At 36.7% G+C, this 17,941-nt stretch overlaps 1 protein-coding gene across 1 annotated transcript; it reads left to right on the top strand.

The window, feature by feature from the left end:
- The first annotated feature begins 312 nt into the window (after positions 1–312).
- LOC124974492 (olfactory receptor 4C46-like) lies at positions 313–1,242 on the top strand. Its single transcript, XM_047537710.1, has one exon. The coding sequence runs from the start codon at positions 313–315 to the stop codon at positions 1,240–1,242; it is 930 nt and encodes a 309-aa protein (XP_047393666.1).
- Positions 1,243–17,941: the final 16,699 nt, after the last annotated feature.

Here is a 17,941-nt window from a genome sequence, read left to right on the forward strand (position 1 = left end):
CCTATTATTTGGGGTTTAAATGACACTATGAATTCAAATTAGTCTCTGAGTCATCTTAGCCAATTAGGGGTGCTCAGCCTCCTCCCTTTCTCCCATATATAGTCTTTGCAGAATCTTCACTGGGAGGGGCAGTAATCTTCAAGACTCACATTTTTTTCACCTCACCCAAAAATATAAATGCAAAAATCTGCATATAAATTCTCACAACTCAATAGAATCTATCCTTTATTTACTTATTAGAATGGAGAAGTTTAACAAATTCAAGGTTGGATTTTTTTTTTCAGGTATGTGAGTAACTTTCACATGAAGTACATGAAGAATAGGAATAATGTGACGGAGTTCGTTCTTCTGGGCCTTACTGAAAATCCAGAGTTGCAGAAAATCATATTTGCTATGTTCTTGCTCATCTATATCATCTGCATGGTGGGAAATATGCTTATTGTGATCACCATCACTGCCAGCTCATTGTTGGGGTCCCCCATGTACTTTTTCCTGGCCTATCTCTCCTTTATTGATGCCTGCTATGCAACTGTCAATACCCTAAAGCCAATGGTAGATTCACTGCAGAAAAGGAAAACCATCTTGTTCCATGCATGCATGACTCAAATCTTTGGGGAACATTTCTTTGGAGGTGCTGAGGTCATTCTACTTACAGTGATGGCCTATGACCGCTACGTGGCCATCTGCAAGCCCTTGCACTATACAACCATCATGAACCGGAGAGTATGTCGCCTATTAGTGGGAATGTCTTGGGTGGGAGGCTTTCTCCATGCAACCATTCAGCTCCTCTTCATCTTCCCACTACCCTTCTGTGGTCCTAATGTCATAGATCACTTTATGTGTGATCTGAACCCTTTGCTCAATCTGGCCTGCACTGATACCCACACTCTGGGGCTCTTTGTTGCTGCCAACAGTGGGTTCATCTGCCTGTTAAACTTCCTCTTTCTGCTGGTCTCCTATGTGGTCATCCTGCGTTCCCTGAGGACCCACAGCCTGGAGGGTAGGCGCAAAGCCCTGTCCACCTGTGTTTCCCACATCACAGTGGTTGTCCTGTTCTTTGTCCCCTGCATATTTGTGTACATGAGACCTGCAGCTACTTTACCCATTGATAAAGCTGTTGCTGTATTCTATACTATGATTACTCCTATGTTAAATCCATTAATCTATACCTTGAGAAATGCTCAGATGAAAAATACCATTAAGAAATTGTTTAGTTGCAAAGCCATTTCAGATGACAAATGAAGGTACATCAAATCCAATGTTGATTTAACTGAAGAAAGGATCAAAAGATATTGAACAATCTCAGCAAGGAATGCCTAAAGGATACAGAAAAACCATAATGTCATTCATAAATTCTTCTCTGAGGCAACCATACATGGGTGCAAAATAGTGAAGGAAACCTAATCCAGGATGATTCTCTCATATTTGTAAAATTCTTCTTAATCAGGGCTTTGTATTTCTAGCTTCAATCATGTATATGCATTCATATGGTATCCTTCCAAAGAAAATAAAAAAAAATAATTACAAATAGTGGTATTGGGTAATAATCTCTATAACACCTATGAGATATATACATTGCTGCTATGATTTGGATTCAAGGTGTGTCTCCAAAGCACCTGTTAATGTAGAAATATCAGAGATAAATGATTAGGTTATGAGGGCAGTGAACTGATAGGCTATCCTAGTTTGAATGGACTGACTGGGTGGTAATCGTAGGCAGGAGGAGCATGGCTGGAGAAGGTCACTGAGGATGGGCGCTGGAAGGCTGCCTCTTCCCTGCAGCCCTTCCTCTCCCTGTCTCCTCCCCACTCAGCCATGAGCTGAGCTTTCCTCCCATGGGCCCTTCCCTCATGCTGCACTGCCTTGGGCCAAGATCAGTAGTGTCAGAAGTCTACAGAAGGAGAACTCTCAAACCATGAGCCCTCAGTAGAAACATTCCCCCCTCTAAGTTGTTTTTGTCAAGTACTCTGGTCATAGCCATGCTAAAACCGACTAAAATAACTATTATTATCTCCATTTTCCCTGTGCAGATACTGGTGAATGAGGAAGCTGTCAACATAGATACAGTGATGATCCAGTAACCAGAATGCTCCTGATTTTCCAGAGCATGCTCTTAACTCCTATGATATACTGCCAGGAAATGATGAGAAAAAGGTCAGATAAGTACACACATTTCAATCCAGACAAACTGTGCCAGGCACAGTATATATACTAAGTGATCATACCTAATAATCTGACAGCTTTCTTTACTATTTTTATTAATTTGCATATCACAACTGATGTTCCTGTGTTTCCAGTAATATTATGGTATCTAAGGATTTTGGAGCTTGAAAACACATGGAGCATTTAATCTCTGTGTTGTCAGTAACAAAGATTCAATAATATTTCTAAATTTCTTATAATCTTCAGAGGGGTTTTGTAGTGCTAAGGTCACCCTATGCTTATAACCTATCTAAAAGAACTATTAAAAATATAAAAAAACTTGAATGTCAGTCAGGAACTCTATTTACTAAATACGCAACTATGATCCATAAGGTTTTTTCTTACTTGTTAACAATTATCTCCAGAACATACCAAAGTCTGACACCCAATAAGTATTGAATGAAAGATTAAATGTATAAAATAACATAAATAAATTAAATACACTGTAGGAAAGAGTAACAGAGACAAGAAAATTTTATTCTGCCTTTATCTCACTCAGACTAAGGAGAATCCCAGATAGACCTCTTAGAGGAACCTCATTGCATATTTACTTTTACTTAATATGAGGAATGAGAAATTTTTAAATGTGTTTCTCATCATATGAACATGTATTTTACTTTAATATCTCTCAACAAGATTTCATTCTCCTATGGGTGTGGGGTATTTATGATTTTTCTGTTATGTGGTGGTCACATTTTATTACTAAATTCTATTTTTAAATTTAAGTAACTCTGCTTATACAAAAAGCAATTTCAAAAATATTTCACATTTACTTCTTGCCATACATAGGTTTGAGTCAAGGGAATATTGATATTTTGGAAGCTTTGTGGGTGAATAAAAAGATACCTACAAAAGAGCTACCTCCTTCACAGAGCTAAGGATATATTGAGAGCCTACAAGGAGGATGTAGAACATTACTTTTGAGAGTTATATATGGTAAAGTGGAAAAGGTGTTGTGAAAGCATATTGGAGGACCACTGAACAAAGATCTGAAGAGGAGGGTCAGGAAAGTATTCCTAGATGGAAACACAAAAAAATGGCACCCATAGAATAGAACGGACCAGTAGAGTACAAAGACAAGAAATTGAGTCAAAGCATTCCTAAGACAGGTAATAGACAGCAAGAGTCAGGAGGCATGAAAGACCATGCAAGAACACTAATCAACTCCACATGTTTAGGATTATTAAATGACCTATTAGATAAGAAATTATTCATTGAAACATCATAGGTCTAAGCCACTAAGCTATTATAGTTCCACACTAAGCTACTATGAAGGTAAATTATGACTCCTGAGATTGGAGAGGCAATCACAGCAAGATCATGAAGGCTCCTATAATGCTGTCAAACCCTAATGGTGAGGATCATGGAGAAAACATTGAAAGTACTTTTAAACCAGTGAGTGACATGGTTAGATTTTAGTTTCAGAATGATAACTCAAGTTTCAGTAAGAGAAACAACTTGAAGGAGAAAAAGATTGGCAGCAGGTTAACAGAGGACTATTTTAATGACAAGAGTGTGAAAGACTGTGGACCCAACACTGGTCCTGCTGTGAAGGAAACACAGTGGACTGTTGAATCCACTTCAGATCTCCTCTTAAGGCCTGAGGGCCCCACACACCTAGCCTGAGTCTGGGATGCTAACAGTTCACAGTCTTAATCTTTTCCAGGTAATTTCACTAAATGAAAGGGAAGCTACAACCCAGGAATTATGTCCCCCCATATTTGGACCCCAAAGCTCACAATAAAGGACTATTACAAGACCATGAAATTTGGGGTCCTGCCTCCATGTGGAGTCAGCTGTGTAGTACAGTGAACACTCCAGAGCTGGTAGGTTTCCCAGCTGAAGCCAGACTTCACTGTACACAATGCACTTCCCTTTCCTACCTCATCAGCTTGCCTAAGTCCTTGCCTCCATACGTCACCTTCATAAAAGTTGTCACCTCTGTTTCTGCATCTATAGAACACAAACTGATTTGGAAAGAGAGAGATAGTTCCCCAAATATTTAAGTCATAAAAAAGAAATAACTGAGGAAGATTAGAAAAAAGAATCATGGTTGAGATAAACGGTCTGGCTTCCATCACTGGATGGAAGAGGGAACTGAGAAGATGGAACAGAGAGGTATGAGTCTCCCTACATGGAAGGGGTTTCTCCAAATCCAGTAGAAGTGCATACCTACACCAGTAGGTGTTCTACCCATCCCGAAATAAACTCATCATCTCCCCTGAGGCAGTTGTTCTGCAAGATAATTCTGACACTGGATTAACATCCACCACTCCCCTTGGCTCCTAGACCTACATCTAGACTCAAATTAAAAAAGAAACATATAAAAGCCACAAAGTGTGACTCATGAACAGACACACTGGAATCCAATGGGTAACATAAAATTTGTAACTTATTTATAGGAACATGTGGTAGTACATATTACGAAGATGGGGTAATAGTAGAACAAACATAAAGTTGGATGAGGTCAAATGATACAGGTTTATTCAGCAAAGATTCTTTTTCCAGTATTTCATCTCAGGGAAGTAGAGAAAGGCTTGGTTCAGTTAGTTGGTTGCAACAAAACAGACACTATTAAGAAAACCTGTTTTTCTTTATAAAGCATCTAGAATGTACCCCAAACTCATGTGTGCTGAAAGCTTCATCTCCAAAGCAGCAATGTTCAGTGATAGAGCCATTGGGAAGTGTTTGGATCAGGAAGGCACTAACCTCATCAATGGAGTAAGTTCATACCTGAGTGGGTTAGTAGGAGGTAGACACAGTTGAAGGAAGTCAGTCACTGGGGATGTGCCTTTGAAGGGTGTATTTTGTTTTAGAACCCCAACTGCTTTCTGCTTCCTGGCCTCCATGATGTGAACAGTTTTGCTCTGCATGCCTTTCTGCCATGTTGTACTGCCTTACCACAGACCCACAAACAATGGAGCCAGTGAAGCATGGATTGAAACCTCTGAAACTGTGAGCCAAAATAAATCTTTCCTCTCTTAAAAAAAAAAAAAAAAGGAAAGAAAAGAAAAAGAAAAAAAAAAAGAAAAACAGACACTAAAATAGTGCTCATGAGTAAACATTCCCCTGGTCTAACAGTGAGAAAGGTATTCAAAGTCTTAGAAAAAGTGGAATGTAGCATAATTTGTCATTTAGGACCTACTTGACCACCCTGCAAAGTTCAGAAGACATACATTCAATCACTCTTATGAGAAATAAATTTCTGAAGGGAGCCCTGACATCCTTGAAGAGTTCTGTGATTGCTCTTCCTTTGTGATTAAGACTCTACAGTGGGTGCTGGGGATATAGATCAGTTGGTAGAGTGTTTGCCTTATGTGCATAAGGCCCTGGGTTCAATCCCCAGCACCACAAAAAAAAAAAAAAAAAAAAGACTCTACAGAGGGAACTGCAGTCCTTCAACTAGGAAATCTAAATGTAAAGAGAGTAGTTTTATGCAGGGGTAGCCAGGGCCCAGTGGCATCCCTTAACCTTCAAAAGCATTGTAGTTATAATGACGAACAGCACAGTGAATAAGAAATCAGAAAAATTTGACCAGAAAATAGAACCAGAAAACTCCTATCTCCTTGGGTAGTTTCTTTTAGTATTCCCAGAAGTGAGATATATTCCCAGTAAATTCTCAATATTTTCAAGCTAAGAAGTTTTGTTTTAAGTGAAAGAATGTCAAAACTGAATCACTAAAGTAGAAAGTCATGCACCTTCATTCAACTTCAACATTTACATGACCAAGAATCTCTAAAATGATTTCAAACAAACAAAATCACAGCAAACAAACACACAAAAAATGCAAACCTGTCAGTCAAGAATACTGTCAGGACCAAAGCTGTGCTTCAGTAATTAAAGAGAGGTAAAGCCAGGCACGGTCGCACATGTCTGTATTCACAGCAACTCCGGAGGCTGAGACAGGTGGATTGAGAGTTCAAAGCCAGCCTCATATGATTTCACTCATATGAGAAATAAAATATGTGCACTCATGGAAGTTGAGAGTACAATGGTGGATACCAAAGGTCAGAGAGAGTAGGGGGCAGGTGAGAGAGATACAGTGATAAATGGATACAGAGTAACAATTAGAAATGAGTGAGTGAGTACAGTTAACAATAATTTTTCACACACTTCAAAACACTAGAAGAAATTATTTTGAGGTTTTGTGCCACAGGGAAATGCTAATTTTTAAGACTTAAATATGACTTAATAGCTTTGAACTTTATGCAATGTGTGTATATGCATCAAAATATAACATGGTGCCCCATTAACATGTACAAATGCATGCTTTTATGTATTGTTTTAAAATAAACAGAAAATAAGCAAATAAGCAAAAAGACCTAGAATGGATGTCTCTTCAAAGAAGACATAGTGATGACCAACATTTTTATAAAAAGGTCATTTCTATCAATAATCATTAGAAAAAATACATATCAGAATCATGAGATAGCAACTCAACCTGATAGGATGGGAATTAATAAATAAAAAATCACAAATGGTGGCAAGGGTGTGGGGAAAGGAAAAACATATCACTGCTGGTGGGAGTGTAAATTGATTCAGCCTTTATGGAACAGTATGGAGGTTCCCTTTTAAAACATCCAAAACTAATACTAATACTAATACTAATACTAATACTAGTACCCAAAGGAATTGAAATCAGAATCTCAATCATGTGCATTCCCAAATCCATTTCATGCTATTCACAGTACATAAAATATGGAAGACACCTAAATTTCAACTGAAAGATGACTAGAGGAGAGTTTGTGATGTATTCAGGTAATGAAAAATAGTAATATATTTAATAAATATCGTAATTTTGGAAATCATTCCTCCTCAGCTTTTTGTAGGGTCAGAAGTAAGAGAGTCTTACCCCAAGTAAGGGAATCTGCAGGAATGGTCTATAAAATCACTTCAAAGACAGGAAATGTTCAGAAAGCTTTAGATAGTATTATCATTGTTTCTAAGTGTGTAAACATTAGTCTCTGACATCATTTCCTTACCTGTTAAATGAATAAAATAATAACAAACACAAAGGTCATTCTATTAAAATGAATCAAGTGTACATAGCACTTGGTACCTTGAAATGCACAAAATACACCTTAAATATTTGAATATCAACAATTATATAGTAATGAGATTTAGTCAACAAGGATTGTAATTATTATATAGTATCTCTTTTATACTTTCATTGATTACCATCATTCTCTATATCAACTATTATAAGTACTTTACTTGTGCTTCCTGTTTCTGACTTCCACTTACTACTGAACACCACTCGGCTACATCTACAAAATCATTTGTGAGAATAGTAGCCAAGATTCCCCCTTCCTCAGATTCCTGTCATCCTTCCATTCATTATCAATTATCTTTTAATATTCTTCATTTTATAACAATAAAGAACAAAATTCTTTACCTGTGTTGAGACATCTATTACATTCATCTTTTACCTCCCTTTTTGGGCTAAGCTGCAAAAATGTGTGTAATCTATTAAGTCAATTCATGCTACACATCATTTCAGACAATTAAGTATGCCTAGATGGCAGGTAACCTAGTCTGCTTACAAAACTTCTTCTTCTATAAATTATTTGAAAAAACTCTACTCAGGAAACTATTTGAATAGTCTTTAACAATTCAGAATTCTGTGTCCCACTTGAAGAAATAAAAAAATATATGCAAAAAAAGAAACAGTTAAACATAAGTTCCAACATCTCGAAGAATTCAGCACATATTATTTATTAGAATACAGAAGTTCAATTAAGCAAAGGTTGTATCAGCATTTTCACATTATGTAATTAACTTTCACTTAAAGTTCATGGAGAATAAGAAAAATTTGACCAAGTTTGATCTTCTGAGACTTACTGAAAACCCAAAGATGCAGAAAATTATATTTGTTGTGTTTTTATTCATCTACATCATCTCAATGCAGGAAATTTGCTCATTGTGATAACCATCATTGCCAGCTCACTCTAGGGCTTCCCCATGTACTTCTTCCTGGCTTATCTCTCCTTTTTTCATGCCTGCTATTCCTCTGCCATACTCCTAAACTGATCTTGTATTCACTCCATGAAAAAGAAGACCATCCTTTTCAATGGAGGTATGGCCCAAATCTTTGGGGAACATTTCTTTGCAGGTGATGAGATTATTCTGCTAACAGAGAAGGCCTATAACCACTATGTGGTCATCTGCAAGTCCTTGCACTATGCAATCATCATGTACTGAAGAGTGTGTATCCTGCTAGTGGGAGTGTCCTGGATGGGAGGCTTTCTCCATGCAACCATCCAGCTCCTCTTCATCTTTCCACTACCCTTCTGTGGCCCTAATGTCATCGATCACTTTATGTGTGATCTGAATCCTTTGCTCATTCTGTCCTGCACTGACACCCACACTCTGGGGCTCTTGGTTGCTTCCAACAATGGGTTCATCTGCTTATTAAACTTTCTCCTACTGCTGGTCTCCTATGTGGTGTTCCTGTGCTTTCTGAGAACTCACAGCTTGGAGGGCAGGTGAATAGCCCTGTCTACTTGTGCCTCCCACATCACAGTGTTTGTCCTAGTTTTTGTTGCTGGCATTTTTCTGTACATTAGATCACCAGTTACTTTATCCCTTGATAAAGCAGTTGCTGTGTTCTATACCAGCATAAATCCGATGGTAAATCCCTTTGTCTACAGTTTCAGAAATGCTCAGATGAAAGATGCAATGAGGAAATTATTTATCAGGTATTTCAGGTCACACAGAAATGTGCCTAAAACCCAGCAGTGATTCAACTGAGGAAAAGATGCAAGATGTTTTGGAATGTATCAGCAAAGTATAATTATAAGACAAATATTAAAAAGATTTTTATTCATAAACTTTGCATTGAGAAAGTAGAAATTGATTTAAAAAATTGAGTCAACCTAACCTAGGACCATGTCATGTATATTTGGAAACTTTTACTAATCCTGAGTCTGGTTTTCTAACTTTGTCTATGTATGTGGATTCATAGACTTTCCTTTAAGAAAAATAATAGAAAGAATAAAATATACTGGTGATGAGCAAGAATCTCTATAATTCTCAATACAGATTAGTTCTGCTAATTTACCTGTAGGGTATTTCAATTACAGGACACTGACAGAAAGAAGAAATTATCTTTAGAGGTATACTGATGATCCAAAAAAAAAAAAAATCATGAGTTTTTAGATCATTCTCTTAATTCCTATGATATGCTACAGGATAATGATAAGAGAAATTTCCAATAATGATACTGTCAGCATTTTTGAGAAAAAAAATACTATGCTTGCATATTGTAATTCTTATGATTATTACAACTGAATATTAAATCATTTTCATCATTTATATATCTTATTATTTTATGTATCAGAATGTATGCTCTTGTATTTACAGCAATATTATGGTATCTCAGTACTTTTAGGCAAAAAACAATTGGACATTTATTACCTTTTTGGACATAAGAAAAATTCAATCATGTTTCTAAATTTTCTTTTGAACATTAGAACCAGGGTATTCCTCATGTCACCATAGACTGATAACCCTTCAGAAAGAGTGATGAATCAAATAAAAGAATACTTTAATGTTGATCAAGAACTTCTTTTCACTAAATGTGCATATATAATCCATAAAATTCTTGTCTCCTAGCTACCAATACATTCCATAAGTCTTTCAAAGTCTGGTAACTGATGAATAGTAAAGGAATGAATAAATGTATAAAGTAACATATAAATTGAATAAAACATGCAATAGGAAAAGTGTGATAGAGATTACATAAATATTTTCTACCCTTGGACTTCTTCAGACTCAGAGGAGAATCCTAGATGAAATTCTAAGAAGAATAATATTGTGTTTTTATTCTTGCATAAACTGAGGAATGAGAAAATCTTGGAATTGTGTTGCTCAGCATATGATAAAAAAAAAATTTTACATTGATATTCCCTCAAGAAGATTATTTTATTCTATGAATCTGAGCTGCTTATGGTTTTTGTTACTTTTTGATCACATTTCATTATTCAAACTGTTTTTCAAAATAAGAATAGTTATTTGCACCTAGAGTAATTTCAAGATTAAATACTTTTCACTTAAATGTTTGGTACCTAATAAATAAACACCTAATTTTGGGCCTAAGGTATATGCATATTGGAGTGGGGTGGTTCAGATGTGGGTAAAATGATAATTTACTTCTTACATTATAAAATTTAAAATTCAATGAGAGACTCCTGGAAAGGAGTAGAAAATGAATGCTGACAGTTATAAATGTTGAGATGAACAAAGTGCTATGAAAATATAATGAAAGCATCTCAAAGACCTGGGGGATTGGTCAAGAAAGGATTCCTAGATGGGAAGACATTAAAAAATGGCACCCACGATATGGTGTCAGTAGAGGGAACAGGCAAGAGTTTGCCAAAACATTCTTAGAACAGGAGATAGGTAACAGGCTTAAAAAAAAGTACAGAGAAGCTAATCAAATTAACAGGGCTGGGCTTATTTATCTATTAGTTCATCAATTACTTATTGAAACCCCACTAGTACCAGTCACCAAGCTGTTGGCAAAGCTACTATAAAGGTAGCTCTTGCAACTCTTCACTCTCGAGAGACAGAAACAGACAAGATCTGCAAGGGTCTCATTATCTCAATATAGCTTAATGGTAAGGACCATGGGGAAAACATCAGAAGTATTTTTGAGTCAGTGAGTGTTGCAGATAGATTAAGTTTTACCAAACTAACTCAGATTACAGTATGAAGAATGGCATGAAGAGGGCAAGACCAGCAGGAGAACAGAAGATTATTGAATAGATCTGAGTGTGAAAGGCTGGTTGTTTAGACTCTGGTCCTCTGGCATGGAGGATGATAAACACTGTTAAATTCAGCTCAGATCCCCTTCTCCAGGCCAGGGTGCCTGTGAACCAGTTACTGTGAGTCTGGGCTAACAGTTGACAACCCTGTCACTCTCTGGACAATTACACTAAAGAAAATGCAAGAAAGATTCTGCCAGTGCTTGTGCCTGACACCACAGGGACCTGGAGTGGACAATAAAACATTACTACAGGTCTATGAAAAGGTTAGGTCCCCTGTCTCCATGTGAAACCATAGTACAATGTGTACTCCAGAGCTACCATGATACCAGAATGACACCAGACTTCCCCTGACCTTATCAGCTTTCCCAACCCCTGCTTCCAAATCCTTCATAAAAAATAAAAAATCCTACCTCAGATTTTGCACCTATAGACTGAACACTGATATGGAAAGAGAGAGGGAGTTTTCCAAATATTTGCAGGTAATTCACAAGGGAATCAATATTTGAGAAAGATAAGAAACAGTATTTCTGGGTGAGATCCAGGTTCTGGCTTCTATCAGTAGATGAATGAGGGAACTGAGAGAACTATGAGACTTTGCAAGTGAAAGAGGATTCTTCATGTCCAGTAGAGTGCTCTCCTACTACCAGTCAGTATTTTCTCCACTCCTATCTAAGGAATGAAGAGAACTACGCTGCCTGAGGAAATCATAAAGTCATGTTGCTCAGCAAGACAATGTTGACTCTGCTTGGCTTAACTCTCACCTCCCTTCTTTGCTTCCAGACTTATATCTAGATTCAAGTCTCAGCAGGACCCTAAAAGAGTTACAAGATGTGACCCATGAAGAGGTGCAAACACTCCAAAGACTACATGATTTTATCAGACAGGAATACAGGGATCTGTGTGATAATGTTAGAACAAACATACTTTTGGATCAGCCCAAATTTACTGTTACAGGCACAATAAGCAAAGTTTCATCCTTTACTGTTGAACTTAATAAAATTAGGAAGGATTCATTTTGGCTACTTGACTACCACAAGACCAAATGGAATTCTACAGTGAGTGAAACAGAAATCCTTAGACATTCTATGTCTAAATATGAGGAAAGTACTTAAAAGCTTAAGGGAATTAAAATGTAGCTTAATTTGCAATTTAAGGTCTACTCACCCACCCTGGAATAGTCCAGAAGACATAATTTTCATCACAACTCTGAGAAACAAATTTGTGAAAGGAATGCTAGCATCTTTTAACAGTTCCGTAAGTGTTCTTCCCTGTTGGTGAAACTCTAACAGTGTTAAGTATGGATCCTGAACTGAAAAACCTAAGTACAAAATGAGTAATTAAATCAAAGAGTTGCAGGGACTAAGTGACAGCACTCAACTTTCAAGGTACTGGAGATGTGGTTACCATTATGTAAAACAGAGTTAAAGCAGAAATAAGAATAATTTGATCTAGGAAGAACTAGTTATTTATAGTATTTCCAGAAGTGAGATATATAGAAAATGTAATATATTCTCACTTTGCTTAAGCAGAACAATTCTGTTATAATGAAAGACACAATTGAATCACTGGAACAGAAAGTAATGATCCCTAAATCAACCTCCAGACTTGAGCCAGTCTATAGATCCAGAACCCCTGAGATGAAAGTGAAGTGGATCTTCTTGAGGTAGGAACCTAATACACTACCAAAAATTTATGTGTAAACCTTTTTCGCAGTCTTCTACAAAGGAACTTAAAACCTTTTCCACAGAAACTGTGCAGTGCCTTAGTTTAGACATTGCTGCACAACTTCACTCTAGTTATAAAATGACACTGATTCAAGAACCCCCATAAACTCACTGTGGTTTGCTTGTAAAAGAGTAGATGGATATGTGTAAGTGATAGTCAATTAATACAAGCTTAGTCAATAGAGGCTCCAAGTGCAACTTCTGTACCAGATATGGTTTCATAGCTTGAACAAATTAATATATACCCTTGATTTAGCAGTCAGAGGAAGAGCTCACGGAGTTTAGGTAATTAATGGAAATGTAACTCAGGTCATTCTCTTAATGGGGCAAATGGGTTTTCAAACCAATTTGGTGGCTATTTCCTCAATTTTGGAATGCAAAATTGAATAGACTTGGTACTGGTAGAATCTCCACATGGGCACGATGACCAATGGAGTGAGGAATATTATAGTGGGAATGGCAAAGTGAAAACTAGCAGAACTTTCTCTATCTAAAAAAATAATTGACCAAAAGCAGGACTGTATTTTGCATGATAAATAATACTATTGCTTTACTAATATAAATTTCATTTCTGGAAGGATTTCAGAGATTGCTGGCACCATCAAGACTTGAAAGATTCATCAGTGGAGATTCTTACCACATATTGATTCAACTCAACTATTCTGCCTGTGTAAACAACAGATGGTTATGGGAAAATAAGAGTTCTTTACCATAAGCTTAATCAGGTGGAGGCTCCAATTACAGTTGCTGTACCAGATGTGTCTTCATTGCTTGAAGAAATGAACACATTCCACTGTGCCTGATATGTAGCTAATGGTCTGGCAAAGTCTTCTCCTTACCTTCTCATAAAGGAACAGTTTGGTTTGGGCTCAGAGGGTGAGCATTAACTACTTCAGGTGTATGGCAGTGCTCCAGAACCACCTTATAACAGTTCACAAGTATCTTGCTGACTTGCCCTTCCTCATGATATCATTCTGGTCTATCACATTGATTGGTTTATTATGATTGGATTTCTTAGGTGAGAAGAAGCAAAACTTCTTCTAGCCTTATTGTTAGCACATTTGAGTGGGAGAGAGAAATCAATCTGATTAAAATTCATGGACCTTCTAAGTAGCCCTGTTAAATATCTAGGAATTCAGTGATATGAGATATGTCCAGATATCCCTTCTAAGGTGAATAAAAAGTTGATTCATCTGGCTCCTCTTACAAAGAAAAAAGAATTACCATTCCTAGTGGATCACTTTGGATTTTAGAGACAACATATTTCTCATTGGGGTGAATTACACCAGTCAAATTACACAGTGATGTCCCCTTCAAAAAATAAAATTCTAGTTTTGAGTGAGGACCAAAAGAGGAGAAGTCTCTGCAACAAAGGGCAGAGTTCAGCTACATAGACCATATTATTCACATGATCCAAGTGTATATAAAATATCTGTGGGAAAGATGGCCCCTACAAATGAATTTCAATTAAACCCTTAGGCTTTTTTAAACAGATTCTTGTGATCCTTCATAGGTAGCTGTTACCCTTTTCACATATAATTCTTGACCTGGCCCTTCTTTCCATCTCTTCATTACAATACCTGATGTGATCAATGTATATAGAAGAAAGTTAAATTTTGCCCCAGGGTTTTGTAGGTTCCAGTCCATTTTCAGTTGGCTGCATTACTTTGTCCCTGTGATGAGGCAGTACCTCATAAGAAATGCATATGGCACAGAAACAACTGCTTAGATCATGGGCAAGAAGTAAAGAAGAAGGGGAAAGAGGCTGGGATTTCAGAATCAGGTATTTATATTAAGCTAAATACCTGGTTTAAACTTTGTCGGGGTACTGCAGACCCCCAGCCCTTCGGCGTGGCCAAGATGGCGCCTGGCAAGGTGCCAAGGAAGTGCTGAGAACAAAACCAGGTACCTCCAGCAGACTAATACTCTCTGCCAACAAGTGGCGTTATTTGAGGAAGTTAATGTGATTGGTCATGGGTCCTCGTGGACACTGCATGATTGCTATATCCACACTATTGTGCTCCATTACTGTCCATGCTTTCCCCTCGTGATCTATAAGCTGATTGGTTGTTGTATGTAATGTAAGGCGCTTGCAAGAGCGGCCCGCCGCTGCTGGCCAGCCAGAAGAAGCAGACTGCAGAAAATAAAGAACTTGCCCTGATCCGGTTTCGTGTTTCTCTGCGGGCAGGGGACGCGATAGATGGTGCCGAAACACCCGGGAATGAGAAAAAATATAAGGGTAAGTTCACATAAGTTTTCAAATCAAGAAAAATTAGTTTGAGAGTTCAAAAGGTGAGACGTCTCGAGGTTCGCGGAGCAGCGACAATTCATTACAGGAGGTTCCCCAGCAGAGGGACAATTCATTACAGGAGGTTCCCCAGCAGAGGGACAATTCATTACAGGAGGTTCCCCAGCAGAGGGACAATTCATCACAGGAGGTTCCCCAGCGGAGGGACAATTCATCATAAGAGGTTCCCCAGAGGAGGGACGATTCATCATAAAAGGTTCCCCGTGGGAGGGACGATTCAAGTGGTACCAAACTGTGTGCGTGTGTGAGTGAGCGTGTGTGCGTGCGCGCGCCTGTCTTTTGTTTGTGTGTTTAAACTAGTAAACTACCTCGTAGTCATGGGAACGGATCTGTCTAAGATTAGAATGCAGCGGCCTCTTAGAGAACTTTTAAAAAATCACGGAACACCATTGAAGGCAAACACGGCCTTCAAGTTCCTAGATACTGTAGAGAAAGTCTCTCCGTGGTTTTTAGACGAGGGATTATTAAATCTTCCTCAGTGGGAACAGCTAGGAGAGGATTTGCATGACGCGGAGAGACGCGAGCCTTTGCCAATGGGAATTCTGGCAATATGGTCACTTGTTAAATCTTGTTTGATGCAGCAAGGTAAATCAAAAAACCCTTTTAGGGATTTAAAGGGGCCTTTAGAAGAAGGAAGTCAGATCTTAGAAGAAATTAAAGAGGAACGATCATGTTCTCAGACTTCAGAAAGAGTGGGAACATAATATAGTAGCCATAGTCCCCACAAGTATTGGGAGATAATTGTTTCATGATTTTCTGCATTCAAACCTAATCTGATTTCTCAACCAGGTAAAAAAAGGGTTAAAAGGTCCTGGGTGATCCTCCCTCCCCCCTACCTGGCCTTGTCAAAGCCTACAATGGATTATAAATTACAGCAGTCTCAGCAGGAAGGAGGAGGGGTAACCTAAAGAAAAAAAAAAAAAAAAAGGGTGTCCGTTTTAAACTTAACTAACTTATTTTCTAAGATTCTTTGTTTGTTTTGTTTTTCTTTAATGCTGTATTTTTGAGCTCATAATTTTGATCCTACATACCTAGGTTAATGATTTTTTTCTTTTTGATCAGTTCTATTTTTTATTCAACTGAAGTTTTTAAACATCTGTTTCATTACAATGAACATTTACCTATAAAGTTACAAGGCCTTTGATTTTATGTTATCTGTATGTCATGCTGTCTAATGTCATGTTTTGTCAAAACTGAGCGCTCTTAAAATTAAAATTTAAAAATGGATCCAAATACTTTTATTCACGTGATTTAAAAAGGTTCAATTTAAATTGGGTAAACTAATAAAAGTAAAATATCTTTAAAAATAACTTACAAGTCTCCAGGTGGTCAAACTAATGAAATGTTAATGTTAAACAATGTCTAATATCAATTGCTTCTAGGACTTTTCTTCAGCAGGAAAGAGGCAACGGATCCTGTTCAGGACACTTGTCTGATATCTTGGTTTTTATAAAATAAATAAATTGGAGTTAACATGTATGGGATTACTCAAATGTGTTTGTAGAGACGTCTGGTTAATTTACAAAGTTAAAATGCTAATTGTTAAATAACATCAAGTACTTTTAACTTCTTAAATTACATGGGGTATCATACTTAAACATTATTGGTGTTTTCATAGGTTGGTAAATAAAAAGGGTTTAAACTTGCTTTGTGTCATCACTAAACTAAAAACAAGGTTACTAGAAGTTATGTCCTAACAAGTGAAATTCTATATATAAAGGGTCCCAAAAGTTTCACCTGTGTTTCAATTAAGAGTACTATAAACAACAAAATATTTAATCTTATTAAAATAGAGTGATTTATCTAAATTCAAAAATTTCATAAGAGTTGTATCAAAATGTAAACAAAAAGGGGTCAACAGATAGGAAAAAAAAATAAAAGGTTCCGGGTTTAAAAATATATTTAATAAATTAAAAAAAAAAAAAAGAAAATGTTTCTGGGTAAGAAAGTCTGTGTGTAAGTAAAGGGCAAGTTTCAACAAGTCTGTATATAACTAAGTTGGTTGTATGTATGTAAAACAGCTAAAGCTATTTAAGGTTTTTCCTAAGGTAAAATACTAATGTTCTAATATAAGCCAAAGTTTAATCTATATGGTAAAATGACATGGTAACATGGCAAGGATTTCTTAGAAACACTAATTTACTCTTAACTTTGTGTCTCTTAAGTTTTATTCTTTAGAACAATTAGTCTTAAAAATTGGGGTGTATACAATTATGGTTAAACAACTGTTAAAGTATTGTACTGTGTTACAGAGTCTAAATTTTTCTTTAAAAACTAAATTTGGTAAGAAAAAAAGTGTCAAGGTAATTGTGAAATGGTTTCTAGTTGTATATTAAATGTGTTCATATTTTTCAGGTATACAAGTTTTAAAGCAGGAAATTTATCAAGCTTCTATTCTCCAGATAAACTTGTCTGTAATGGTAATTTTAAGCTTATAAAGAGTAAATTTCATTGGGGATTAATTTCTATCATTTAGTGTTCTATTAGAGGACCTGTTATCAATAGGATATATGTAAAATTGGTTATATTTTACATTGAGATAAAAAATTTCAAATGTAAATGTATTTCTAAACATTAGAGCCTGACTTGTTTAAAGGTTAATTTTGTGAAACATGAAAATATTTTGCCACTTTGACACACAAAAGGAAAGTTAAAAGCTCTCTCAGCCTTTCTTTGATTCATGTTTTAGATACAATGTTAAATTGTGTTAATTATAAAGTTTGTATAGACTCAGGAAACAGTATATGTAAAGTACTTAATGATATTTAAGGAAGAAGCAAAGATCAACATCAGAATTAGAACACTTAAGATCTATAAAGAGTCACGCCTTACCTGAGATAAGGCTCTGCCTCCCACCTTACTGCATGTTAGAGTGACTCCAAAATAAGTCAGACTTCAGCTTATTTAAAGTTATAATCAAAAGATTGGTTTTTGTTGTA

The sequence above is a fragment of the Sciurus carolinensis genome, unplaced genomic scaffold (assembly GCF_902686445.1).
Source record: "Sciurus carolinensis unplaced genomic scaffold, mSciCar1.2, whole genome shotgun sequence".
In the NCBI taxonomy this organism is placed as follows: domain Eukaryota; kingdom Metazoa; phylum Chordata; class Mammalia; order Rodentia; family Sciuridae; genus Sciurus; species Sciurus carolinensis.